General features: G+C 57.2%; 1 protein-coding gene across 1 annotated transcript in view; it reads left to right on the top strand.

Moving 5' to 3' along the window:
- Positions 1 to 913: 913 nt before the first annotated feature.
- Positions 914 to 27,393, top strand: part of INPPL1 (inositol polyphosphate phosphatase like 1) — a 70,620-nt gene continuing 44,140 nt past the window's right edge. The window contains exon 1 of the mRNA XM_054015925.1: positions 914 to 2,033. Coding sequence (XP_053871900.1) covers positions 1,855 to 2,033 — 179 coding nt within the window. The 5' untranslated portion in view covers positions 914 to 1,854. The remainder of the gene's footprint in view (positions 2,034 to 27,393) is intronic.

The following is a 27,393-nucleotide window of genomic DNA, read 5'->3' as shown; positions in this document are numbered from 1 at the left end:
AGTGCTACAACGGAGATAAGGCGGGGGAGGTAATATCTGTTATTGGACCAGTATCAGGGGGTAGCCGTGTTAGTCTGTATCTACAAAAACAACAAAGAGTCTGGTGGCACCTTAAAGACTAACAGATTTATTTGGATATAAACTTTTGTGGCTAAATAACCCGCTTCTTCAGATGCATGGAGTGAAAATTACAGATACAGACATAAATATACTGACACATGTTATTGGACCAATTTCTGTTGGTGAGAGAGACCAGCTTTGGGGCTTACACAGAGCTCCTAGATCTGTGCTAAAACATAAAGTACCAGGGGGTAGCTGTGTTAATCTGTATCCACAAAAACAACAAGGAGTCCGGTGGCACCTTAAAGACTAACAGATTTATTTGGATATAAACTTTTGTGGCTAAATAACCCGCTTCTTCAGATGCATGGAGTGAAAATTACAGATACAGACATAAATATACTGACACATGAAGAGAAGGGAGTTACCTCACAAGTGGAGAACCAGTGTTGACAAGGCCAATTTAGTCAGGGTGGATGTGGTCCACTCCCAATAATTGATGAGGAGGTGTCAATACCAAGAGAGGGACAATCGGTTTTGTAGTGAGCTGGCCACACCCAGTCCCTATTCATGCGCAAATGTAATGGTGTTAAGTTTGCAAATAAATGGTGGCTCTGAAGTTTCTCTTTGAAGCCTGTTTATATATGTACGCTTGTATCTGTCATTTTTCACTCCATGCATCTGAAGAAGTGGGATTTTTACCCACCAAAGCTTATGCCCAATAGAGCTGGTTAGTATCCCTTAAACCATTTGTATAACCCCCCCAGTAAAAGAACCGGCGACCCAGGCACTGTCCCTTTAAGAGCAGCCACCAGTTGTCATGCAAGGCTGCATGAGGAAGTTTATTCATTACTTATGATGCCACTAGCTACATTTTTCGGCCTGGGTGGTTCTGTTTGCCCTCTCCCTCCGCAGGCATGCTCCGAAGGGCGGAGAGGGACTGCATTTCGCAGGAAGAGAGCGCGCGGCTCTGAGCCAGCCCCTGCCTGCAGGAGCCGCACGGGGAAGGTGAGCCGCGCCGGCAGAGCTGGGACTTGCCATGGCCCAGCCTGCAAAGGGGGAAGAGAGCGGCCGGACCGACGCTTAGCAGCAAGGGGGCGTGAACGGCGAGGGAGGTCCCAGGCGCCAGCAGAACTTTGCAGCCGGGCTCCCCGGCGCGGAGGAGAAGCAAACCCCGGGCTGCTCCCTCCCTTCTCCTTTTTTGGGAAGGGAGAAAAAACCGCGCGGCTGTTTGCTCAGGAGCAACTCCCCCCCCCCCTGTGGCTTCTGCCCGCAGCCCTGAATGTCCCATTGTCCCGGGAGCCTGGCCCCCCCTCGGTGATGTTGGAAAACCCTCGCCCTTTGCTCCGCAGAGTCGCTGGCGCGCTGGTGCAGGGGGCTTCCTGGAGGAAGAGGGAACCCGTGCGCAGCCCCTCGCAACTTCTCCTCCTTTTGTTCCGCAGGAGGAAACTTTCTCCCCCGCGCGGGGCGGCGGCAGAGAAGACGCGGGCAAAGGAGGCGGCGGGGCGAGCCCCCTCGGCCTGGGCTCCCCGCAGCCGGACCCCAGCTGCGGCCCGGGGGCCCCGGACACCGCCCGCGATGCGCCCGGCCCCGCTGCGCGCCTGGAAGGCAGCGGCTGCTCCCTGCCCGGGGGGATGTTAGCCCCGAGCCCCATTGCCCCGGGAGCTCCGACTCGGGGGCGCTTTGGGGGGCGCTGGAGCGAGCTGGACTTTGCTTCGTCGGGTTTGTTTTTTGCATCCTTTGGAAAGCTGAGCTCGGGGCCCCCCCTGGGCTGAGCCGGCCCCGGGGAGGGGCATGGCGTGCGGCGGGGGGAGCGGCGCCAGCCCGGGGGCCGCCAGCCCGGCACCGCTCTGGTACCACCGGGACCTGAGCCGAGCGGCGGCGGAGGAGCTGCTGGCCAGAGCCGGGCGAGACGGCAGCTTCTTGGTGCGGGACAGCGAGAGCGTCTCGGGCGCCTACGCCCTCTGCGTGCTGTGAGTCCTCCGCCCGGGCGCCACGGGGATGGGCGCGGGGGGGGGGGGGATCAGCCACAAAACCCCCCTGGCCTGTGCCGGAGACAAGCCGGGTGCAATGGGCCGGGGCGAGGGGGGCCTGTCTCTGCCCCGGGCTGTACGTGCAGCGTAAGGACCGGCGGCGGGCCCTGACTTCCCTCTCCGGCCCAGCTGAGCCCAGGGCGCTGGGGTTCCGCAGGCCGCGGCTTGCCCCGATCAGAGGGGGAGGGAGGCAGGATGCAGATCTGGAGTAAACCCCCTCACCCCCGGGGAGGTTCCTGTCCCTTCTGGCACACAAAGCTCACCCGGTCTCCTGGCTTGGGGGTGAGGAGGGGGGCGGGCGGTTAGATCTTCTGCTGTCACCAGATCCTGCAGCGTGCTCTGCCAATCCCCCTGTGCTCCGCCCCCGTCATGGATCAGAGCCCCCGTGTGCTAGGCGCTGTACAGAGCAGACAGCCCCAGAGAGCTGAGAAAGTTAGAGGCCATAAGTGTGTATTTGTGTGTGTGTCAAGTATCGGGGTAGCCGTGTTAGTCTGTATCTACAAAAACAACAAGGAGTCTGGTGGCACCTTAAAGACTAACAGATTTATTTGGGCATAAGCTTTCGTGGGTAAAAACCTCACTTCTTCAGATGCATAGAGTGCATAAATCTGTTAGTCTTTAAAGTGCCACCAGACTCCTTGTTATGTGTGTGTGGGTGGGTGGGTGTGTATATATATATATACCCCTGTGTGGAGCTATTTGTATAATGGACACCAGCATCCAAGCATGGCTGTTGGACCCCACAACTACACATCGGGCAGTCCAGTTGCATATCTCTCTTGGGCAGTGGGAGTTGGTATAATTGTGACTAGTGCCTAGAGCCAGCCTCAATGAAGATAAGGGCCCCAAGGTACTGGGTGCCGCCCGAGACAGGCCCTGCCTCGAAGGATTTACTAGGGACAACGGGGGGCAGAAAGACGGGGTGGGGGCAACTGAGGCATGGAGCAGCTGTGTGATTCACCCCAGGTCAGGCCAGGAGGCTGCGCGCACCTGGGATTTGAATCCAGCTCTCCCGAGTCCCTGAAGGTTTTGCTTGGCGGGTTCTCTGGCTCCAGTGATAGGCTGGTCAGAAAACCCAAAAATAAGGTGAAATAAACCCAGGCTGGGCATTGGGGGACTTTGGGGGGGTCTACGCCTGACTTTGCTACTGATTTGCTGTGGCTGTTAGGCACGTCTCTTAACCTTTGTGTGTCTCAGGCCAGGTCTATGCTTAAAAATTAGATAACCTAACTGTGGTGCTGTGCAATGGAGTTAGGTCAACCTAAGCCCCTGTGTAGACGCGGCTAGGACGAGGGAAGAATTCTTCCACTGAGCTACTTACCACCTCCCGGCGGGGTGGAGTAGCTACATGGATGGAAAAACCCGTCTGTTGATGTAGGAAGCGTTTGTGCTCCAGTGTCAGAGCTGGACCACTGTAGTGTAAAGTGAGGGGGTGATCCTGCTTCCCAGCGGTGCAGGGGTGGGTTGCTGGGTAAAGTGCTAGCTACAGGTCCTTCCTTGACTGGCCTTGCAGGTAGGACGCAACGTGTGTGCAGCGGAAAGAGATGAGAAGGCAGGTTCCTTCTTTGCTCGTGCTGTGAGTCCGACAGCACTTGAATCTGGTCCCCAGCAGAGTCAGCCATTCCCTGTCCCCCCCACACGGCATGTGGGCCTGTCCCACAGCAGGATGGGGGAGAACCTGGGATTGAAACCCCCCCAGACATGGGCAGGGGGCTCTGGGGCGGGGGCGTGACTGGAAGAGGCAGCTTAGGTGGGCCGGGACGTGAGATGACCTTTGATTTTGAAATTGACTCGATTCTGTGGCGATGGTGTCCTGGGCCAGGAAAGTGGCCTTCTTGTAACCCCATGGGGTGGCCAGGCGGGGGCACCAATTTGCCATCCTGCTGCATTCTCCGCTTGGAAAGGCTCCCCGGCATGGCACTGGAGGGCCATTCAGGAGCCCGCTGCAGCCTCCATACCCCACAAGGCATCAGTGCCCCCCCCCCTTTCCCTCCTGCCCCCAGCAGGCCCAAATCGCAGACTCTCCTAGCTATGGCTTTGTCCTTGTATAGTAACCGCCGGGTCTGATTTGCCCCCCAGAGGTGCTGAGTCCCTGTGGCTCCCATTGACTATGGGAGGTGCTAAGCACCTATTATAAAAGTCTGCTCTGCGGTGCCTTACAAACCAGGGCAGCTAGCCCCTAATGGGTCCAGAGCTTCCTGGGGTAGGGCTCTGCTCCAGGGGGACTGGTATATTTCCTGTGGCAAACCGTGTTAGCTCCTGCTTTTGGGGAGCGTGACGGGGAGGCATTTTCCCATTGTTAACCCCCCCAGCCAGCCCCTTTCCAATTGCTGGACATGCGACTTGACTCGCAGAAGCCGGGGCTTGAGGCTCGACTGGAGCCCGGGTAGGGTCAGCGCCAATGGCAGGCACCTTCCAGTGCTGGAGCAGCCGGGTTCCGGGCTGCGACGTTCAGATCGGAGCTGAGGCCGAGTTTACATGGGTGTTGTAGGTCCAGCCCTTTACTCTCTAACAAATCTCTGGCCAACTGGGACCCTGCCTTGCACAGAATTTCACAAGCGCCTGGCTGCAACTCAGATCCATCTGCTTCCAAAGCCCAGAGTCCTGCCACTTTTGCTAAAGGAGAATTGGGTAATAGCAGTATTGGGCCTACGACACACAGTGGAGGAGTTTGAATTCCATCCAGTAGAGGGCAGTGTTCCGTGTCCACACTTGACAGCTCATTACAGTAGCAACAGGGGCCAGCCACAAAACTCAGAGCGGCATCCGGACTTCCTCAGACTTGTTTGAATCCCGGCCGATTGCTGCCTCATGCTGCAGTGGCACGACTATTCCCGTCCTTTCACCGTGCAGGTCTCAATGCTGGGCTCAGTGCAACGTCTGCTGGGGGTGGTTTGTCCTGTTTCACTCTAGAAAGGTCTCGTTGTGCCCTGACGTTCCTTCCCCTGCAAATCTGCAAATTCGCTGAAGCGACGGCCCGGCTCCTTGTATCGGTGCCTGGGAAATGGTGCATGGTCGTGACATGAACCGTGCCAGGGGGCTAGAACTTGGTGCTTCCCAACGTACTAGATCAGCCGGCTACGGGAGGGCAGTGTCCCACAGCCAAGAGGCCTGAGCTGCTCCGTGACCTTGAGCAAGTCGCTTCCTGTCTCTGCACCTAGTGGGTGGTAGGTGGTGTTAAGAACCTGCCTGCGCTGGGTGTTTGTAGCAGGCCAGTCTTGGGCAGCGGGCACTGGTAACCCATTGTTAGAGCCAGAAGTACCAGCGCTCGTTAACCGTTGCTGCAGTCCTGTCGGCCCACGCTGGGGGCTGTCAATCCGTCCCTTTGTGGTGTATGTCCTGAGTGGGCGGGGGGTGGGAGGGCCGACCAGACCGGCTGGCATGCGGTGTTGAGCCGAGAGACGCAAGGGGGTCTCGTCTTGTGGCGGCTCCGTGCAGGCTGCGCTATCCCATGGAGACCCTGGGGGCTGGTGCCAGGTGATCGATCGTGTGCCCGTGCAGGTTAACAGAGCTGCACAAGATGCTGGTGCATCTCGCTGCCCCCTGGCACCGGGGGGCTAGAACTTGGGGCTTTTCAGAGGCCTCCTACCCAAGCAGTGACCAGCCTTTCCAAACTCGCTGGCACACTGAATGGCATTGGCCGAGGCAGAGGCAATGAGACATCCAATGGGGAGATGCCCAGTGAGGCTGTTGCCAGGTTCCCTACGGATGCCCATGTCTAGGCTGAACGGCAGGCAGTGAGCTGGTGCTCTGGGAGGTGCGTGCGTGTCTACGGTTGGGTGCGGGGCACAGGGCACAGCAGCACCACTGTTCGTGGCCTGGTGGGCTGCCTGGGGACGGCATCCCTCGCCATCAGCTCCTTGTGCTGGTGACCCGACGGGGGGTGGGCCGGCCCTGCAGTGGGGAGCAGCCGGCCCGGAGCTAGTGGTCGTATCCCCATGGCCGTGGTGCTCTGACTCCCGCCCTGCCGAGGGTGGGGGAGGAGAAGGTGTGGGCTGGGAATTAACCTCCTGCCCAGTTTGTTCGTTGGGATTAAGGGCTGGAGCTGAACTCTGGTGAGGAGAACCTGGCAATTCAGGGCTTTCCCGGCTTGCATCTGTGCGCCCCCCTCACCCCTCCCCCCCCGCAGCGACTGTCTCTGCCGATCCCTTCTCTGATACAGCTCTGCCAAGGGGAGGGTCATGTTGCAACATCCCGGCAGGGCTGTAGGCAACATGGTAACTGTGTCATAGGCTCTCTACTGCTGCTGGCTAATGGGGATTCTCCGTTAGCTCAAGTGGCAGGGCCTGGGCTTCTTGGAGCGGACGGATGCGGGGGGGGGGGTCTGTCTGTGCTGGGGCCAGGTGGTGACCACCGGGAAGCTTCAGGTGGCTGGGGGTATTCTGCCAACACATTGCGATGTGTGGCTGTGGGACTGGGGTCCTCTTGAAGTCTAGGGATCTCTGGGCGCTTTGCCAGTCAGCCATTCGGCCCCTGATTCCTAACTCAACAGGTGGCCCGTGATGTCTGGACTCTGGGAGAGGGGTGCAGCCAGAGCTTCTGCAAAACCCGCCTGGGTTCAGGCTGGCACCCTCGAGCAATGACTCTGTCCTCCCTCCATGAGCCCAGCAGCAAGTGTCTCTGCTTTGTGCTTTGATTGCAAAATCCATCTGCCCCAAGCCGAGCCAGTCATCTGCCTGCGACCGCCCTCGTCGCAAAGGTCTGGGGATCTGTACCGATCCCTTCCAATCAGAGAGCGGAAACGATCCTCCCGTCCGGCCCCTCGGTGCCCGAGCAGGGCTGTGCTGACTTTAAAGGTGCTGGTTCTGCTGGGCGGGGTTGTGTGGCAGGGCCGAGGTCCGCTCACGCGGTAGCGCCGGAGGAAATGACCTGGCGATTTTCTGTCGCCTCGTGGGTCAGTTCCGTGATTCTCTCAATCTTGTTTAGTCAGCGTTGCTCGGGGAGGGGGCGTTTCCGAGGCGCTGTGCAGAGCCGGGCGCCAGTGAGGACCCTCCGCGTTGGGGGACGCGCGGAGATTTGGGTGGCAATGGGGATGCCGTGCGGCATAGGCAACGGCGCGGCTAGAACGCTGCCTGCGCCGTAGGAAAATCCCCGTTAGTAGCACAGCGCCCGTGGTGGGCACTCGAGTGACTCTGCATCTGCCCTGGGGCAAGCGGAGAAATCGCCAGCCCATGAGCCAGTCAGTGGAAGTGTTGCAGCACCGCCGGGACCGAGAGCAGGGCCCCATGAGTTCTGGTGGGGAAGGGGGTCCTGGAACAGAAAATATTTGAGAACTAGCGCGCTGGAGGGAGCTCAGGCGAGCTTGTGCCTTGCCGAAAGCCACAGGGCAAAGCTGGGTCGGGAGCCCAGCGCTGCGGGATTCAGCATTTAGCAGCCAATCTTTGTGAATCCCATCCCTCCTGCCCCTCAGCCCTGTGCTCTAACCACTAGTCCGTGCTGCCGCTCAGCCCACCGCACCGGGGCTGGGCTGGGTGCTCTGGGCACCCTGACTCTGTGAGCTCCCGCTGGCCCTGGAAAAGCAATTTCCTCTCTTTGCAAACACGCTTCAGCTCCAGCTGCTGCCCTGGGAACGGTGCCGAGTCTGCCCGCTCCCTCCCCTCATGCATGGTGCCTTTGTGCTGTGGTGAGAACGCTCTGTTCCTTCGCGCCGCAGGGAGAAGGGCCAGTTTTAATTACGCAGGGCTCTCCCCCTCCCCCCGCTTCCCCACGGAGAGCCCCCCCGGGCTTTCCACCCCCTCTTCGGGCTCATTACCACCGGGCTACTGCCTCAGTGGCAGCTTTGTGTCTCCTTGGGGCCTAAGGAGAGCCCCGGAAATTGCGCTGCAGGGGCTGGACTGGACCTTCTCCCTTGCTGGGGCAGGGGGCACGCGAGTTTCCATTGCTCTGTCACTGCTTGGCCGAGACCCATCCCCTCCCCAGCCGCGCGATGTGGTGGGGGCACTTGTCCGCTGGGCCTCAAACTGGCTTCAGCTAGGCCGCCGGACAGTCCGGGCCTGGTGGTGTCTGTAAACGACTGCAGCCCTGGGCTGGATTCAAACCGGCGGCTCAGAAGGGACGGAGGCTGGATCCCTTCACTAGCTGCCTCTGCCTTGCCCGCTCCCACGTCTCCCTCCAGGCAAATGGCCGGTAGAGACCTGGGCAAGCTGCCCTGCTCTGACCCAACTGCTGGCTGGGCTTCTCCGGGCCTGGGTCTGCTGCCCGCCCCTGGATCCCGGCACCTCTGTGTGGGCTTCCCACCGAGGAAGAGGGCACGGAGGCCGCCTGCCGCTGCATGGGCGAGAGACGCGGAGGGGAAAATAAACTACTGCTGGGACCTAAAAATAACCCTGGCGCAGAAATCGGACAGGGAGTGTTCCTGGGTTACAGGAAGGCAAGCGGGTTCCTTAACCCTTCGCAGGGCTCCACCTGCACTGATGCCCCAGTGGCCCCCGGGGAGATCTTTAAACGTGGCCGTCTCCCCCTGCCACGCCTTGCCCCCCCCTGTCCCGGGAGGAGCCGGCGCCCCCGTGGGTCGGTGTGGAAATCCAGCCTGATGGCTCTGGTTCGGGAGGTTCCCTTTCGGAAAGGCTGACTAATGATTAATGGACGCGAGCGGCGGGTGGTTACCGCGGGAGGGTTTCAGGAACTGATTAATCTGCGAACGGCTCGTTAACCCTTTATCCAGGGAGCCGTGATAGAAAGCGTGACGGAGAAATCAGCGGCGAGCTCTGAAGGCTCCGGGTTTTGGCTCATCCGAGCCGGTCGAGGCTGCAGTGCTGGCTTGGCCCTGAAGGAAGGACAGCCTAGGGGGTTCTGGTGCCAGGTTGGGAGGCCGCCGGGCAGCTCTCGGCTCTGCCCCGGACTCCGTGTGACCATGGGCAAGTCACTTCATGTCCCAATGTGTCTGTGTCCCAGCTATCCAGTGGGAGTAATACCGGTATTGTTCTTTAGCTGCAGCATGGTGCACCCGGGTGCCCCATGCACAGAGCAGGGCCCTGTTGAGCTGGGCACTGTACAAACCCAGACGCTCCCTGCCCCAAAGAGCTGGGAGGCCCAGCCCTGGAGGAGCGATAGCAGAGCACTCAGCTGTTAGGGCAATAGTCTTATCAGAGCCTTCGATCTACCTACCTCTGTGGGGGGAGGGGTGCTCTAGCTTGCTGATTCGTGACCTCTTCCCTGTGAGGCTGTTCCCCCAGCACTGGAAAAGCCTGCGGGAGCCTCATCTGCCCACTTCCCTTCCCCCCGCCTTCTCCCCAGGCAAAGCCCCTGGCCGGCCTTCCCCCCTCGCCATTATTGTCTGGCTCTGACTCGTCCTCCGCATTGATCTGACTAACAGAGCAGGTATTGACCCGCAGGCCTGCTGCCCCCGGGGCAGGCGCCAGGGAGCAATACCGCGGTGCCTGCCGGCACTTGCCGAAATCCAAGAGGAGGGAAGCTGCTAACCTGCCGACTGGCCCCTCTCGGGGGTCAGTGGGGTCAGATGAGCCTTCGGAGCCTGCCTGCTGCGGGCTGGGGATCTCGCCAGACTGGCTCGGCTCTGCCGCGGGGGCGCAGCCAGACCCTGAAATCAGCAGGAGAGGAGACCCTTTTTTTCTGCCACCTGGCCCCAGGGCAGACAAATGAGAGGATCACAGCTGAATCCAGGGGCATGCACCCAGGCACCCTGGGCCTTTGAGGGGCGCTCCTGACTCCGGGAGCTGATCCCCTTGCAGCGCAGCAGTGGGAGAGGGCATTAGCACGGGAGGGGGGCGGGGGACTCTAGCGGAGGAGGGGATCTTTGCCCAGGTGCCCACCCACCCTCGGTGGGGGGGGGAGACATTCCTCTCGCAGAGGGTTCTGCCGTATCGATTTACAGAACAAAGCCGCCAGCGCCGGCAGCTCGGCCGGCCGCGCCGGGCTGCCAGAGCGGAGATGGCCCGAGCCCCACAGCTGGGAGGCTTGGAGCCAGGTCGCTGAGCCGCGGCATTCCTCTGTCGTCAGCCGGTGCCCAGGCTCTGGAGCGGCGGAGCTCCCTTCCCCTCCCCTGCCTGGTTGAATCGTTGTCCGCGCCAGCCGCATGGAGCCTAGCATGGAGGCTCAGGGAAACTGCACAGATTATCCAGCCTGTCTGGCTCTGATGAGCTCCTAATGTCAGGGAGGGCCTGGCCAGTGCTGACTGCCCCAAGCCCCATACCCCAGGATCCAGTCATTCCCAACACTCCTGCGTCCCCAGCCTGGTACTCCGCTCCCCGCCCCCCTCAATTGCGGGGATGGGAATGGCCATGCGGCGTCAGAGCAGAGCTGATGTCCTGACAGCAGCCAGGACCAGCTGCTTTAGAGGAAGACACCCCCCCCCCCCCCCCAGGCAGTTATAGGGGAGAGATCCTTCCTGACCCATCAGGCAGTGGCTGGCTTAAGCCCTGAAGCCTGAGGATTTATATCCCTTATGCATTTTAATCCTGTCTGCTGTAACTGCAGAGATTCTTCTTCTCTCAATAACTGTCTTTACTCCGGCAGAGTTCCTGTGGCAATGAGTTCCACGGGTTAACGACACAGCACGTTTTCTTCGACCAGTCTTACATCCTAGTGCCTTGCTCCAGGCGGCGGCTCTGTCATTTCTCTCCCTGCTGCAGCCCTGGTGTGACTGAGGTGGTTCCCTCCCTTCCCCTCTGACTAAGGGTCATTTGTATTTCGGTACCACCAGCCGAGCCCAGGACTCCACTGTGTAGCCCCACAGCTCCCAGCGGGTTCTAATTTCTCGTTCCTTTCCTCCAAGTGTCTAAAATAGCTCAAGTGCCTCAGCACGCCCGGTCTGTCATCTGGGCCCTGCCGCCGCCCGGCTGCAGCCAGTCTCCAGCCCTGGGAGCTCGGGGTGTAAGAAAGAGCTGGCGACTCAGCACAGCGGGTCTCTGTGTTGCTCAGCTGCTCGCTGGAGCCGAGTCGCTGGCTGTCAGGGTGGGATTAGTCACTAAGAGATCAGTAACTCAGCCCTCCGGGAGCCCCCAGCAGCATGTGACTTAGAGGGGCCCCACCGGCCCTTGAGTCAGGGGAGAAGCTGGAGCCTGCAGAATACGGCGCGGCTCTCCCAGCATTTGGCCGGGGCTCCCCGCCCAGGCGGGTATTTCAGTGTGGGCATGGGGGGGGGGGGAAAGGGGGTAGCCTCTGGGGCTGCACCAGACGGGTGAGCTTGTGCCAGTGTCCGCTCTCAAAGCTGGAGCCGTGGGGTGTGGTTAGAATAGGGGCAGCTGGGCTCCTGGGTTCCATTCTTGGCTCTTCCACCGACTTTCTCAGCTCCATGCCTCAGTTTCCCCTTCTGAACATGGAGACTTGCCACCCCTCCCCCGGCTGCCGTTAGGGCTGGGAGGGTTCATGCGGGTAGAGGGGTGGGCCCTGTGCATGGAAGGGCTGTGGAATAGTTTTCACCATCCTCCTGGGAACAGCTGATACCGGAGGTCCCTCGACAGCGTGGAGCTAGGAAAGGGGTCGGGGACGCCCGCTCGGACTCTGCGCTCGCCCCCTCGTTCCCGCCGCCCCCTGCCCTGGCATCTCTGGGGCCCCTTTGGGGGGGGGGCGTGCTCTGCTGCGCTCGCTCTCCTGATCCTGTGAGGTGCCCGTGTCCCCTGCGGGCCTCTGGGTGGGAGCGAGTGCCGGCCCAGAGCAGGGAATTCTGGTGTGGCAAGCAGATGGGATGCCCGTGGGAGTTGGAGCCGGCGGAAGGAAGTTTGCACAGGCTGAGCTGGCATCTAGCCAGGCGTCTTGTTTTCACAGCTCAGGGTACGTCTTTGCAATGGATCACGGCCCCGGGCTCTTCAGTCCAGCAGCGTGTCCTGGTGGGGAGGGTCCCTGGACGGAGATTCGGGACACCTGGGTTTATCCGTGGCTCTGCCTCTGACTTGCTGGGTGACCTTGGGCACTACCCCTCTCCATGCTTCTCTCCCCTCTGTCTAGCCTTCAGGCTCTCCAGGGCGGAGTGTCACTCTCGCTCTATGGCAGGCCTAGTTTCTGATTCATGGAAGGGTGTGAGATGCAGCCACCTCTGGGGTGAAGCGTAACAGTTGTTTCCCAGAACACAGTGTCACTGCTCAGTGGTTCAGGACAGGAAGGTGAAGAAGACTATAGTGGATCCATTTGAAAACTGCAGGGGAAATTGACCACGCTGACCAGGCTATTGTGGCTGGTCCAGGGGATCGAATAAACTCAGGGGATTGGGCCCTCTTCTCCAAGAACGGTGCCCCCTAGGCTACAGTAGCAGAATCGCGGGCCGCTCTCGGCGCTCCCTGTGCCTTCGCATTCCAAACACAACTGCACGAGTCAGAAATTCATCCGTAGAGGCTGAACGGAAGGGGCTGAGTCAGAGCACCGGGTGCCGAGTCTCCTGCATCACCCTTGGAAATCTTCTCTCCAAGTCCTGGCCTGACCCCGCTGATCTGCAGGGAGTTCATGAGAAGGCAGCTCAGGGCCGCCCGCGGATGGCTGGTATTCTGTTAACTGGACGCAAAGGGAAGCCGGGGCAGGGGCTGGGAAGGAGAGAGGCAGGAAGTAGAAAGCAGAAGGGCTGGCAGATTTCTTGCAGATCTTTACTGGAAGGGGGCGTCCCCTGTTCCCTGGCAGGTTCTTACCAGCAAACAGATCATTAAATTCGAAACTGACTTACAAATTGTCCTTGATTTACATACTTCAGGGATCAAAGTGAAAGGCACCAGCCCTGAAACTTCCCCTTTCGTAACAGCAACGCTCTGCATCTGGGGGTCTCAAAGCACTTTACTGAGGAAGGCCAGTATCATCGTTCCCACGGGGAAACCGAGGCACAGAGCAGAAGAGTGACTCACCCCTGGCATTGACCGAGCCAGGATTAGAACCTGGGGCTCCTAGAGCCCTCTGCAGTGATCTGGCCACTAGACCTTACTGATTCCCAGGCCTTGGCTGCGCTACGGCAGGGAGAGCACCACCCATTAGCCTCTCAGGGTGCCTCAGCCCGGAGCTGACGAGGCCACCGGTATGCTCGTGAGGGGAGCTCAGGTGCCCTGGGGTCATTCCTAAGGTCTAGTTGCCCGAGGGATCTCAAAGCAGAAGATGTTCTTGTATCTTGCGCTCTTCAGCCCCCTGCGCATGCTTTAGCAGGATTTAGTGGGTGGGGAGTGAGTTTAAAGGATATTTCTAAGATATTCATCATAGAACAAACCATTCTGTGTGTTATGGTAGTGCCTAGAGGCCGTGAGTGAGATCAGGAACCCCAGATGTGCTGGGCGCAGCCTGTATCCCAACTCAGATAGGTGCCCCCGTATGGGCCGGGCGCTGCAGGGACCCCGACCGAGATCATCAACACTGGGGGTTAGGATGGCATGGCTACAGCGCTCAGGCATATTGATTTTTCACACCCTGTGCTTTGTAGTGACGTCAACCTAAATTTTAAGGGCGGAGCCGGTCTAAGTAGCGGCAGGTGAGAGCCAAAGTATCGTCATGGACGGACGACTGGCTAGAGACGGGAATGAAGAATAGGCTGAAATGGTCTATTTCCATCATGGCAACAGGCGCCCCGTGGAGGGCTCAAGGCTCTGTAGTAGGCCCCATGTAGTTTAATGTATTTATTAACGATCTGGGCAGGGGAGAGTCAAAGAGTAGCTGGCCCTGAGGGGTTGGAGACCCAGCTTTCCTGGGACAGGCTCCGCTGAGGAGAACCAGCCCACCCCGAGCCACCTCAGAGTCCTCAGGTGTGTGGCTGGGAGGCCGGTTGCTAAGGAATGGTCAGGTTTTGAACCTGGGAATCTTTAGCCGCTGCGCCACCAGGGTGCCCCAAACCACTGTCCCTGCCCAGCAGCCTTCCTGCTAACGGCTGCAGACGCCCAGCAGCCTGCCCCGGGCCGCGTGGCCAGGCAGCGCGCTCGTAGGCTGCCGGCACGACAGAAAGGCCCCAGGAGGAAGAGGAAGCTGTTGTTTGCCCGTTGCTGCCGGATCCTGCCTCTCCAACCCCCTGAGCCAGCCTGTCGCATTGGATCCTCCAGCTACGCACCCCTGCAAGAACTCTGACCGTTGCCCGGGATTGCCTCTGATACCGATCGACCTCCCGGCCACCCGTGCACATGTGGCTACAGCTCTGGGCTGCCCCCTAGCCGGCCTTGGCCACTGGACGCCCAGGTCTAATGAAGGGTAACGAGGACTCAGTCAGGAAGGTCCTGAGAAGAGGGGCTACGCAGGGGATCTTAGGAGCGGTGCTGTGGAGGAACTACCCACCACTGCAGAGAGAGCTGCACAGTTTGGCCTCTGCAGGGCCCGAGTCCAGGGGGCAGCCTTCCCCAGCTGATGGCAAGAGGCCAGACTCTAGAAGGGGGTCCTGGGCCAAGAGGGTTTGACTGGTAAGGAGGCTGGACAGAGGAGACGGATTGGCTGCAGGGGAACAGACAGACTAACGTTAACTCGGCCCCTCCTGGTTAGGATGCTGGGGGGAAGTTTGCGTGTGTGCCATGTTTGACCTTTGGTTAAATAAACCAGACCTCTGAAGGGGCACTGGTCACGGCAGAAAAGCCTCACTGAACTCAGTGCCAGCCCATTAGGGGAAACTGAGGCAGACACATACACCATGGCTCCGCATGGCCACCAGGGTGTGTGTGGGGAGACTTAACGGGGGGTCTAAGGGTGAAATCCCACCTTTAATGGGGTTAGCAGTGAAGGGGCAAAATGTACAGATGACAGAAAATTATGTAGGTTAGTTAGGGCTAGAGAGAACGGCGAGGCATTTCAGAGAGACCGAACCAAGCTAGGGGAACAATGGCAAATGAAGTTCACTTTCGATAAAGGCAAAGTAATGCACCTTGGAGGGGAAAACGTAAACTGGTCATACACCTTCCAGAGTTCTAAATTAACGGCATCAACTCTGGGAAGGGACCTGGGCGTCCTGCAGCCAGCAGCCCTCTGCTCCGGGTGCAGCTGTGAGAAAACACACTAGGTGTTACAATACGCTGACGAAAGAAAACACTTTCTCACCCCACATGTACGCAGACTGTGGAACTCCCTGCCACAGGAAGTCAGCAAGAGCAAAATCTTAACAAGGTTGAAAGGGGGCGTGGAAGGTCACATGGAGAACAAGAATAACCAGAGTTATAATTAATGCCAACAGACGGTTTGGCAGCGATATTAAACCTCAGGCTTCAGGGCTCGAGCTCCTCTGTAACGATCAGAAAGCAGAATGAGACTTAGGCCTGGTCTGCGCTGCAGAGTTAGGTCTAGGTAAGGCAGCGTCTGTCGACCTCGTTATGTCAGGATGTGCGCTCCAGCCTTGCTCCCACTGACGTGAGTGCCCTGCTACGCCGACAACATCATTCCACCTCCACGAGGGGCGTAGGGCTTATGTGGGTGTACTTAGAGCCATGCAGTAGACGCTGCGGGTTACTTATATTGGCGGTCAGTGTCAAGTTGCCGTGAAATTGACAAGAAAGCCGGGCTGGCATCCCAGAGTGGGTAGGGGGCTCCAGCTGGAGCCCGGCTGCCCTCTGGGGTCCCTGCTCCCAGCCTGGCTGCTGCCCGGGCTCCCTGCACGGAGTCAGGCCGCACTGAGGCTCCCTACTGGGAGGCCAGGCTGCCCGGACTTCCAGCTGGGAGCCTGGGGGGCAGCCGGGCGGGAAGTGTGGAGCTGAGAGCCCAGGGGTGCAGCCGGGCTCCCGGGAGCGAGGAGCAGGGAGCGGAGAGCTGGGGGCAGCCTGGCTCCCGGGAGTGGGGAGCCCAGGCTTTCAGCCCTCCCCACTGCCCCTCTGACGTCAGCGGCAGCGCTCCTGGTGAAGAAGGGGGCTCTGTGGACGTGAACCTATCATAGATTGACTGAAGTTTCCAGCGTAGACGTGTCCTCAATGTTCAGGCAGATTCCCCCACCCCTCTCTGCTGCGGGGATCTCACAGTTTCCTCGGAAGCGGCTGGCGATGGCCACTGCCGGAGCCAGGAGCCTGGGCTGGGCGGCCCCGGGGCTGAGCCCGCGTGGGGACTCTCGCCAGGATTATTATTCCCATTTTACAGAAGAGGAGCTGAGTCACAGAGAGATTAAGGGCTAGATTCTCCCCTCTGGCTGAGCTCAGCTCTTTGCAGGGGCGTGGGGAGATGTCAGGGAGCTTCCTACAGCTCCTGGCCCTGGGGACCCGTCTGCACTAGTCCGGTGTAAATTCGAATGGTCTCGGGGCTGCACTAACTTGGGTGCCTGGGCCAAGAAGTCCACTCATCGCTCGGTGCCCCCTTGTGGCCAGGCGTGGCGTAGCAGCTCTCTCACCCCCGCCGACGGTCTCTCCAGAGCGGTGCTGGTTTCTCTTCCAGTGACGCGGCTCTCCAGCCAGGGTCGCCATCGTAACCCACCCCGGCCGGGCTCACGGCAGGCTGAACTCAACGTCCAAAAATGTCTTTTACACAAACGAAATCCTTCCGCCTTCTCTGGGGCCCTTCCTCGCCTCTCCTTGGCTCAGACTGCAGCCCCCCTTCCTGGGGGGCAGGGAGGGAGAACCTAGTCACCCTCCGGCCTGGGGCACCGTACTGCACGGCTAGGGCTGCCCCTCTACCAGAGGTTTTCCCTGGGCCACTTCCTAGCCCCGCCCTCTGGGTCTCCCAATCTTCTCCCTGCTTTAGTCAGGGTCTTTCCCAGGGCTCCCTGTCCTCGCTCCCTGCGTTTCTTGCCTGGCTTTCCCCAGCGGGGCTTGATTCCCCACTTATGGTTCTCCCTCCCGTTCCTGCACCCACCTTCTGCCCTCCTGGGGAGCTGCCTGCTTCCCTTCAGCTGGGGCTCACTGTGAAGTCAGGCTCTGCAGTCCGTGGGGCAGACCGGCGTAGGGAATCCTATGCCAGTGACACATCCACAGAGCAGTGCTGCCCCTCACCCGCTTCTCTCCCCCTGCTTTTCCAGACATACCCAATAAGGGATGGACCTGCACAGTCAAGGATCCAAATACCCTTAACTCTGCCCCTGTCGTGGTGCTCTGAGAAAATCAGGCCCTCCTACCACTTGATCCATCCCAAGTGCCTTCCCCGTAACACCACACTGCTCGGTCTGCTCTCCTGCCCTTGTGAGGTGACACGAGGTGCGTGTTCCCGATCAGGCTAAAATAATCCTTTCCTGCGTGGCGGGTGTGTCCATCAGATACACAGTTAGTGAAAGCCTCTGTCTCCTTCGGCGGTTTCGTGAAACATTCTCCCGTGCACACAGCTCCCCAGCAGGGGCGCTCTCCCCATTCTTGGGGAAGATCCAGGCATGGTTTGAAGCTTGTGGCTCGGTCTGTTGGTGGAGCTGATGCTCTGCACAACCAAATTCTCGCTTTCTTGACCTCCCATGTTGGCGGTGGGACTGCTTGGTTATTGTTAGCAAAGTATTTGCTGGGTGTGTGTGTGTGTGTGTGTGTGTGTGTGCTCATGTGCCTGAATCACTGCCCTCTAGTGGATGGAATCAGAATTAGGTCAACTGTGTGTCATAGCCCCGGGACTGCAAACAGCCGATAAAGATCCTCTTTTAGCTCAGTAGCAGGGGCTGGTTTCTTCTGGAACAGCCATCTCAGCAATCCATCCCTTCTGTTGGTGGGGGTGGCTGGATCTGGTGTTCTGGGTCGGGCCCATCTCGAATGGGAAGTAAGCAAACTGGGCTGTTAAGTGCATTGACTCGTCCCCATAGGGGTAAGTCCTGAGTGTCCCGTTGAGTTAGAACAAAGCAGAATAACTTGTCTTGAGTCCGGGATCCGCTGTCCGCAAACCCTGCCTCACCCACTGAAATTTCCCTGCCCTTTTGTCTCTCTCTTTTTTTTTTTTCATGTGCATTTAAATACAGTCGGTATTTTTAGATTTCCTTCCTCAAGGGTGAAAGAGGCGGGCGTGCGGTCACAGTGAGAGAGTGTGCGGTCTAACGTCCTGTGGCCAAGTCACTTCGATGCCTCTCAGCCCCGCTCCTCCCCTCCCGCGATTTCAGGTCGAGTCACCTTGAGGGATCTCCAGCCAGCCGCTAGCTGTGGGGCGCGGGATCCTGATGGACTCTGTACGTGGGGCCATGTGCAGCCCCCTTAGCTGTCTCTTCCTTGCCACTGGGGTGTCATTGCCTTCTGGGCTTACGACAGAGGTGGCAAGGGGTTCCCTCGCTGAAGCCCGGAGAAATCCTATTAGGAGGGGGCGGTGGGGCTGGCAGCGTGTGGGGGTGAGTGCTTAGCCCTCCTGCCGTGGGCCCTGTAGGTGTGGGTGGGCGTCTTGCCATCAGCGGCACGCGACGTGGCATTGAATCTGACGTGCCTCATGCTGGGAACTGTGCGTCTGCCACGTGTTTCTACCCCCGCCTTCCTCCCTCCGTCCGCCTAGCGATCCCGCCCCCCACCCGCAAAGCAGAGGGGCCTCTCTGGGGCTAGTAGCCAGGGCTGGCTGGAATTGGCTGGCACAGGAAGTCTGGTGCATTCTGGGGTCGAGCCCGTTCTTCCGTGGGTCACGGGGGCGTCCTGCAGCCCATCTCTCAACACCTCCTCGTTGCCCCACCAGCTTGGCTCATGGCCCCTGGTTCCTGCGAGCTTCCACTGAAAAATAAATAACTTCCTGGCTGCCCGGAGCCCTTTGTCCAGCAGGTGCTGGGACAATGCAGCGGCTGCTCCAACCCCGCTGGGTCCGGAGAACCATCCCCATCAATCCGCTTACCGGCGCCAGGAGTTTGCCTGGAATCTTGCAAATGTCATGAAGGGCTAAATGCTGCGGGTTGGAGGGGGTGGTTTAAAACCGGGGGGGAACCTGGCTCCCAGACTCAAACACAGCCCCAGCCTGGGAGAATGTACAGTCGATGCTCAAGCAGATCATAAGGGCCGGGTGTGAAAGGGGCCAGGAGGGGGGCTGTGACTCTGTTTCCCCAGTCTGTCCCCACTCTGATACCACGGGGTTATCTGCGCACACAGAGCCCCGGGGGAGCTGTAGCTTCTGCCCAGGAGCAAGTGGGAACCTGTTTTTCCCCATCCACAGGACAGGGCCTGTAGTGACGAGCCGTTTATCCGATCCTGTTCTACGCAGGTTCTTACAGCTCCTGCCCTCCTCTGGAGGGGCCTGGCCCCCGTCTCGCAAAGCTCTGTCCACGTGAGGGCTGGTTGGAGGCCAGCAGAACCGCTGACTCAGCGGCACACGCAGGCTGCCCCCCCCCCCGCCCCATCCTCGGGGGACCCGCCGTCACCCTGGCGATGTTCGTGGGCCCCTGGGCAGCTCCGCTGGGTGGAGGAGAGTAACGGCACCGCCCTGCCTTTGATGTGGTCTGGGCCGTGCTCCTGGGGCTGGAACGGCGCACGCTGCTGGGTCACTGTGGGGCCTGGCGATCTGCACTGAACTCCTAGGAAGGCAGTCTCCCCTCGGTGTGCGCTGGAGGATGCACCAGGGAGCCGGGGGCGCCTACGGGAAGCCGGCCTGGAGAAGGGGGACGTTTCCAGCCACTAGGAGGGGGGGCAGAGGTGGGAATCTTATCTTAACTGTCTCCACCTCGCCATGCTGGGCCCGCACCCTGCCCCCAACCTTGCCCCCCCCCCCCCCCCCCCCCGCGGGTTGCTGACCCAGGGGCCAGTGGGGAGAGGCCGGTTCACACTGAAGGTTAAACACTGGGTGTGGTCGGTGCCAAGTTGCGACTGAGGCTGGGGGCAGGAGGAAGGTGGTCCTGGGCACCTGTGGCACACATCACCAGCCGAAGCAGGAGATTGGTGGGGGAGCCCCCTGGCAGCACATCACCGCACCCACTAGGGGCTCTGGCTTTGGGAGTGGGTGTGACGTCGTCCTCCAGGGCTGGTCTGGCGACAGAACAAAGGACCAGACAATAGTGTCTCCTTAGCTCATGTGGCAGAGGCCTGTGACTTATTCCCAGCTCTGTATTCATGGTACCAGCTCCTTATCCGGAGTTCCCAGTTCCTTATTACAGGAGAACATACGAACGGCCCTAATGGGTCAGCCGATGGTTCGTGGAGCCTAGTGTCCTGTCTTCCGACAGAGACTGGTGCCAGGTGCTGCAGAGGGAATGAGCAGAACAGGGCAATTATCAAGTGATCCGGCCCCTGTCAGCCAGTCCCGGCTTCTGGCAGTCAGAGGCCTGGGGACCCCCAGAGCGTGGGGTTGCATCCCTGGCCACCTTGGCTAATAGCCATCAATTGACCAATCCTCCTTCAACTCATCTACTTCTTTTTTGAACCCTGTTAGACTTTTGCTCTTCACAACATCCCCTGGCAACAAGTTCCACAGGTTGACTATGTGTTGTGTGAAGAACCTTCCTGTTTGTTTAAAACCCGCTGCCTATTCATTTCATCAGCTGGCCCCTGGTTCTTGTGTTACGTGAAGGGGTAAATAAAACGTCATTCTTCACTTTCTCCACACCCGTCATGGTTTTATAGACCTCAGTCATATCCCCCCTTAGTCTCTTTTCCAAGTGCTAGTCTTATTAATCTCTCCTCAGATGGAAGCTGTTCCATGCCACTAATCATTTTTGTTGCCCTTCTCTGCACTTTTTCCAATTTCAGTAGATCTTTTTTGAGATGGGGCGACCAGAACTGCACACAGCATTCAAGATGTGGCCATACCATGGATTTATATAGAGGCAATATGATATTTTATGTCTTATTATCTATCCCTTTCCTAATGAGTCCCAACATTCTGTTCGCTTTTTTGACTGTCGCTGCACATGGAGTGGATGATTTCAGAGAACTATCCACAATGACTCCAAGATCTCTCTCTTGAGTGGTAACAGCTAATTTAGACCCCATCATTTTGTATGTATAGTTGGGATTATGTTTTCCAATGTGCATTACTTTGCATTTATCAACATTGAATTTCATCTGCCATTTTGTTGCCCAGTCACCCAGTTTTGTGAGATCCCTTTTGTAGCTCTTCGCTGTCAGCTTTGGACTTCCCTGTCTCGAGTAGTTTTGTATTGTCCGAAGCCAAAATCATTGAAAAATCTTTCCGTCTAAGATTACCTTTTGAGACATCTCGTCAAGCTCCAATGAAATAAGGAGCTGGGATTTGATGGGATGCGCATGAGAAAGTCAGTCGTGGGTCATCCCCAAGTGGCACGTCTCTGAGACCGTTCTGAAGGAGCCGGGACAAGCCCCCTGCTAACCCGAAGGTTTGTTCTGCCCTCGTGTCATGCCCTCGCTCTGCGTCTGTTTTGCAAGGGAAGGTTGATGAGGGAGCTGGGCTTTGTCTGGTTGTACGTGGCAGAACAAGTCTGTATCACATCCCCACAGCCGTGAAGTTGTCCTGATGTAGCTGAAATGGGAAACTCCCTGACTTGAAAATTTTTCTTCGCAAAAATTGGTGGCCCCTGTCCCCAGCCGTCTTCCCTGCCCCACACATGTACACACCCTTTTGCGGGGCCACAGGAGGGGCCAGTGGGTGAAACCGTGGATCCGGTGCCTGCAGGTAGACGGACTTGATGAGTGTCGTGTTTGTTCTGGGTGTTGGTTGGTTGTTCTCAGTGAGTGTTGTGTCCCTGGGCTGCGGGCCCCTGACCTGGCCCGGTGAAACAGGGCTGTTTGTGTCTCAAGGAGGGCCTTGTCACTGGGACCCTTAGGCCTTCATACAGAGCCGTGTTTGAAGTCTCTGTTTGCGAGGTAGAGAGCTGAGCAGCGAGGCTTAGTTGATTCAGTTCCCAGGCGAAGAGGAGCAGCAAACTGGATGAGTTTCGGTAGGAATTGAGAGAGGGAATGCGAATCCTGGTTTAGGAATGGCTCTCCACCAGTTAGCAGGTACGGATGATGACAGCACAACTGCTGGGACCTGCCTTGGATGTGCTACGGTTTCCTTTCTGCTGGAAGACGGAATAGGAGAAAACAGTTGCACCATTGTGCAGCATCTGAGGAAACAAAGACTTCCCTGGACCACCAAGTTTGGAAATCACCGTCACCGATGCCACAAGGGGAAGGATCAGTGGGCTATACAGGAATTGGACAGAGTAGAAACCAAAGAAGGGTTCATGCAATTTGTGACCAAGAAGGGAAAGAGAGCCAGGGGGCATTCAACCCGGCTAGGCGTAGCAAAACGTTTTCAGATACCCGGCAAGTCAACTACTGAAGCACCTGGCTCTGGAGGAATGCAACAGGAAGTTACAGGGGACACAGGTGATGGGTGTCCTTGCAGTATGAAACAAGCAGCAACCAAGAGAGGTTCTTCAACCATTAATGCAAACAATCATCCTTGGCGACTCCATCTTTAGAAGAACGCACAGAGAACTCAGCAAGGACACAGGGACAAGGGGATGGCGTGCCGCCTCCCTGGAGCGAAGAGACAAGCTGTGATCGCAGGATTAGACGGGATTATGAATTGTCTGGCGTGTGTCCACTGATGATGATGATGATACTCACTGGAACCAATGACACGGCGCCGCATGGAGCTACACAGATCATAGACGCATCTTGGAAGGGCCTGGAAGAAAAGGCAAGTCTGAGAGATCTTCTCGGTGATCCTACCAGTTCAGTGAGCTCGAGAAGGCAGAAGACAGAAAATACGTGAGGTGAACTGTTAGCTGTGCGATGGTTGTAGGGCCAAAGGTTTTGGTTTTAGGGAATATTGGGCCACATTCCAATGGGAGGGGGGCAGGATGAATGGAATGACCTGTGTATCTCAGGTAGGGGACTTGGCTTCTCGGCTAGCAGCCAGTTGGGCATTAAACTACCAGCGCAAGGGGAGGGTGCTGAGGAAGGAAACGCAGCACAGAACTCAAACTCGGGATGTCAGGAACAAACTGAACTGCCGTGGCAAAGAGACGACGTTTTCAGTTGCTTGTCTACCCACACGAGGAGTCCGGGTAACAAGGAGTTAGAATTTCTCATTTGATGAGAGAAAAACCCCATTATAGTTGGCATTAGTGAAACCTGGTGGGACAGTTCCCATGGTTGGTTATAATCTGCTTGGGAAGGCCGGAGTGGGTACAGGAGGTGGTGGGGGCGGGGGATGGCAAAAGACATGATTACTCGTCAGATGACTCGGAGCCCCAAGGCGTAGGGCCCAGTGTGCTCGCTGACAAAGCCCAGGAGAGGGCTGGTGGGGTCTATTACAGGCCGCAGAGTCAAACCAGAGATCAGGTGAGTTACACCGTGTAGGCAGGTGCTGAGGTGTTGACAGAAGTGGGGGTGTTACTGCAGGTTTCATGCAGAATTAAAGGCCAGGCATATCATTAATTCCAGTCAATAAGGCTTTCTAGAAAATAGGTCTTGTAAACAAACCTGATTTCATTTCTTGACAACATCACACATTTGACTGATAAAGATGAAGAGTTTGCAGCCACAGTGCAGCGTCCTGTCGTTGAAGGTTCACACCCATGATTCCTCGATTAGACGCATAGTTTAGGAGAAAGAACAGGAGTACTTGTGGCACCTTAGAGACTAACAAATTTATTAGAGCATAAGCTTTCATGGGCTACAGCCCACTTCTTCGGATGCATATAGAGTGGAACATATATTGAGGAGATATATATACACACATACAGAGAGCATGAACAGGTGGGAGTTGTCTTAGTTTAGGAGCACTCCTGGATTCCTCACTGACGCTCCGTTAGCAGCAGCCACGAGTAACGCTTTCTGCCTTCTCCTGAGACCCCATCCCATCCTTGTGGACGGAGTTGTTCATGCCTTTGTCACTGCTCAGCCGGACTGCAGCCACGCGGCATACCTGAGCACAAAACCTTCAGCATTCAGGAAACTCCATCTAGTACGGAAACTCCCCAGCAATCACACCCGTCCTCCGCTCCCGACCTGGCCTCCCGGAGAATTGGAGCCCGAGCTCAAGGCCTCAGCCCTTATCTTCAAGGCGCTCAGTAGATTGGGCCAAGGATAGCTACAAGATTTCCTAAGCTGCAGAACAAAGGCTGTGGTCAACACTTTTGCTTCGCGGGCCCAGTGGAACTCTACAGTAAGGATAAGGCTCGTCTATGCAGCAGACTGAACTTTCGGGTGGTCGGTCCCAGACTCTGGAAGGAACTCCCCCAGGAGCTAAGAGCCATCACAGACCTCCCGCTCCAGTTGCCAGGCTCATGTCTTTGGCCAGGCCTTCTCTAACATAGACACATAGCAACAGGTCTATTTCAGTCATAAACCCCCCAACCTATATTTAACAACTAAAAAACCACACTTGAAACCCTGACAAAACACGACCCTCCACTGCCCATGTGCCTGTCCCTGGGGAGAGGAGGAACAAACAAATGCCGCGTGACAGGTGTGGGCTCACAGTGCTTAATGCAGGGGCTCTCCTGGGGCGGGGTGAGCTGGGAGAACCTCAGTAGAATGGAGTCGATATGACGCACGTAGACGTTCGTAAGGCGTTTGGCTTAAATGCTGATTCAGAAGTGAGACCCGCACGGCATTGATAAAGCACACTTGAAATGGATTAAGAAGTGGCTAACGGCTAGGTCTCAAAAAGTAGCCCTCCCTGGAACAGTATTAGCCCTTTTCACCACTGCATCACATTGCTGACTCATGTTCAATTTGAGATCCGCTCTAACCCCCAGATCCTTTCCAGCAGTACGAGCGCCTGGCCAGTTATTCCCCAGTGTGTAGTTCTGGGTTTGATTTTTCCTTTCTAAGTGAAGTACTTTGCTCTTGTCTTTACTGAATTTCATCCGGTGGATTTCAGACCAGTTCTCCAATCCAGGTCCTTTTTGAATTCTAATCCTGCCCTCCAAAGTGCTTGCAACCCCTCCCAGCTTGCTGTCAGCTGCAGTGTTACAAGCGTATGCTCTGCTCCGTTAGCCGAGTCATAAGGAAGTGGACAAGCAACTGAACAAGAGCTCCCAGTGTGATGCTGTGGCAAAACGGGCGAATGGATGGTGCCTCGTCCTGGCCATTCTGGGGATTAGCTCTGCCAGGCCGACGCCCCTTCCCGCGGTTGCCCTCCGTCTCTCTGTCTGCAGCCCCTTTCTCGTGACTCCACCCTGCAGCCAGGTCACTCAGCGGTTCCCCTTCCGGGGTGGTCTTTCAGGGTCTCTCTCCACACACAGCGTCAGGCCGCCTCACGCCCGCTGCCCTCACTCCAGCAGCGACTCTGGCAGCCTTCGTATCCACTCCCCTTAAAACACCACCCTACCGTGGATGGGAGGGGAACCCAGGCCCACCCTCCACTCTGGGTTCCAGTCCAGGGCCCTGTAGTGAACAGTTCAGCTCTGCATCTCCACCACCTTCCTGCTCTCATCCCTGGACTCCTTCCTACCAGGCTCCTGCTCCCTTATCTCAGGGAGGGGCACTGCAGACTTCCTCCCGCAGCTTCCCGCACTATTTCCAACCTCCTGGCTTTAGAGAAGCCCCACCTGTTACATAAGAACGGCCAGACTGGGTCAGACCAAAGGTCCATCTAGCCCAGTATCCTGTCTTCCAACAGTGGCCAATGCCAGGTGCCCCAGAGGGAATGAACAGAACAGGTCATCATCAAGTGATCCACCCCTGTCGCCCATTCCCAGCTTGTGTTCCCTACAGGCGAGCATCCGTGTAATGAGCTCCCTCCACACAGCCTAAATCTCCCCCGTCTGTAGCCTAATTGGCTGATTGGGCCCACGTGGTCTAATTTGGCTCTTGGAGGGCTGGTCTGGGAAGTACACCCTGTCACAGATGTGAAAACGGGAGGAGTAGGGCAGTTTTCTCTCTTTCTGGCATTGTTGCGACTGTTCCTAGTGTCCACACGTCAAACAGGATACTGAAAAACTGGAGAGGGCGCGGAAGAGAGACACCAAAATGAATGGAAGGAAAAGGAACCAGGATGGGGACATGACAAGTGGCTGCCCGTGGCTGACGGCGGAAGCTTTGGGTTGGTGAGGGGCACGTCCCAGCTTCTTCAGAACCGGCTGATGGCCATGGGGACGTGACACTCGCAGTGCGCAAGACTTATTTCAGCAGTACCGGCTGTCAAAACCCAGCTGTTTCTTTATCTAATGAGTACGTCAGTCATTGGTCATTTCCACTGTTACCGCATTAATCTAAAATCAAAGTAATTTTACATTGATCTCTTTTAAAATAATGAGTAGTCCTTGTGGCACCTCAGAGACTAACACATTTATTTGGGCATAAGCTTTCGTGGGCTAGAACCCACTTCATCAGATAGCCCACGAAAGCTTATGCCCAAATAAATGTGTTAGTCTTTAAGGTGCCACAAGGACTCCTCGTTTTTTCTGATACAGACTAACACGGCTACCACTCTGAAACCTTTTAAAATAATGTTGACCTTTGAGTAGGGATCTGAGAACCACGAATAAGGGGCTGATCCCATGAATAAGGAACTGGAAACAAGGAACCATCTTCAGTCTCTTGGCCCAGGGCTGTGGAGCAGGAAGGTCGGCGTTCTGGAAAGGGGCCAGGGTGGCACGGGTGTGGTTAAGGAGAGTGGGTAGCACAAGCAAAGAGACTTTTCCCTGCATGCAAGGGAATCCTAGGAGAACAGGTTTCTTCCTGGATGCAGCAGTGTCATGAATGTGCATGTCTGACCAGCCTCCCGATGGCTGGGTGATGATACTTGCTACCCCCTGCCAGTGTGCCTCACCCCAGACTTAGCAGTCCGTCTAGGGCCAAAGGGTAATGCACTGGCCCAGTCAGTGCTTCACATGAGTTGTTAGCAGTATAGGGCATATGACACACAGCAGAACAGTTCTGATTCTATCCTGTAGAGAGCACTGGTGACACACACACATACATCAGGTCATAATGCCATGGGTCACCCCATCGCAAAAAGGATATAGCTGAAAAAAGTTCAGAGAAGGGCAACAAAGATGATGAAGGGTTCAGAACAGCTTCCATACAAGATTTGGGTTGTTCACCATAGAGAAGATATGCTGGGGGGATCTGCTAGAGGTCTATAAAATAATGACTGGTGCCGAGAAAGTGAATAGGGAAGAGTTATTTATCCTTCCGCACAATACAAAAGCCAGAGATCACCCAATGAAATTAACAGGCAGCAGCTTGAGTATAAACAAGAGGAAATACTTCTTCACACAATGCACAGTTAACCTGTGGAACTCATTGCCAGGGGATGCTGTGAAGGCCAAAACTATAATGGGGTTCAAAAACTCATCAGAGAAGTTGATGGAGGATAGGTCCATCCATAGCTATTGGCCAGGATGGTCAGGGACGCAACCCCATGCTCTGGGTGTCCCTAAACCGCTGACTGCCAGGAGCCGGGTGTGGACGACAGGGGTGGATCAATCCATGATTGCCCTGTTCTGGACACTCTGCCTGATCCTGTGGGACGGGGCCACTGTCAGAGACAGGATCCTCGGCCAGATGGTCTGACGCAGTCTATACGCAGCCCCCATCCTCTCGCCCTGCAGGGGGAAAGCTGCTTAACCAGCGCGAATCCATTCTCCTGAGCGTTCTTCCTCTGACAGACGGACAAGAGGGGCAAATCCTTCCAG

The sequence above is a fragment of the Malaclemys terrapin genome, chromosome 1 (genome assembly GCF_027887155.1).
Source record: "Malaclemys terrapin pileata isolate rMalTer1 chromosome 1, rMalTer1.hap1, whole genome shotgun sequence".
In the NCBI taxonomy this organism is placed as follows: Eukaryota; Metazoa; Chordata; order Testudines; family Emydidae; genus Malaclemys; species Malaclemys terrapin.
The sequence above is the reverse complement of the archived record's forward strand: the minus strand, read 5'-3'. Positions and strand labels throughout refer to the sequence as shown.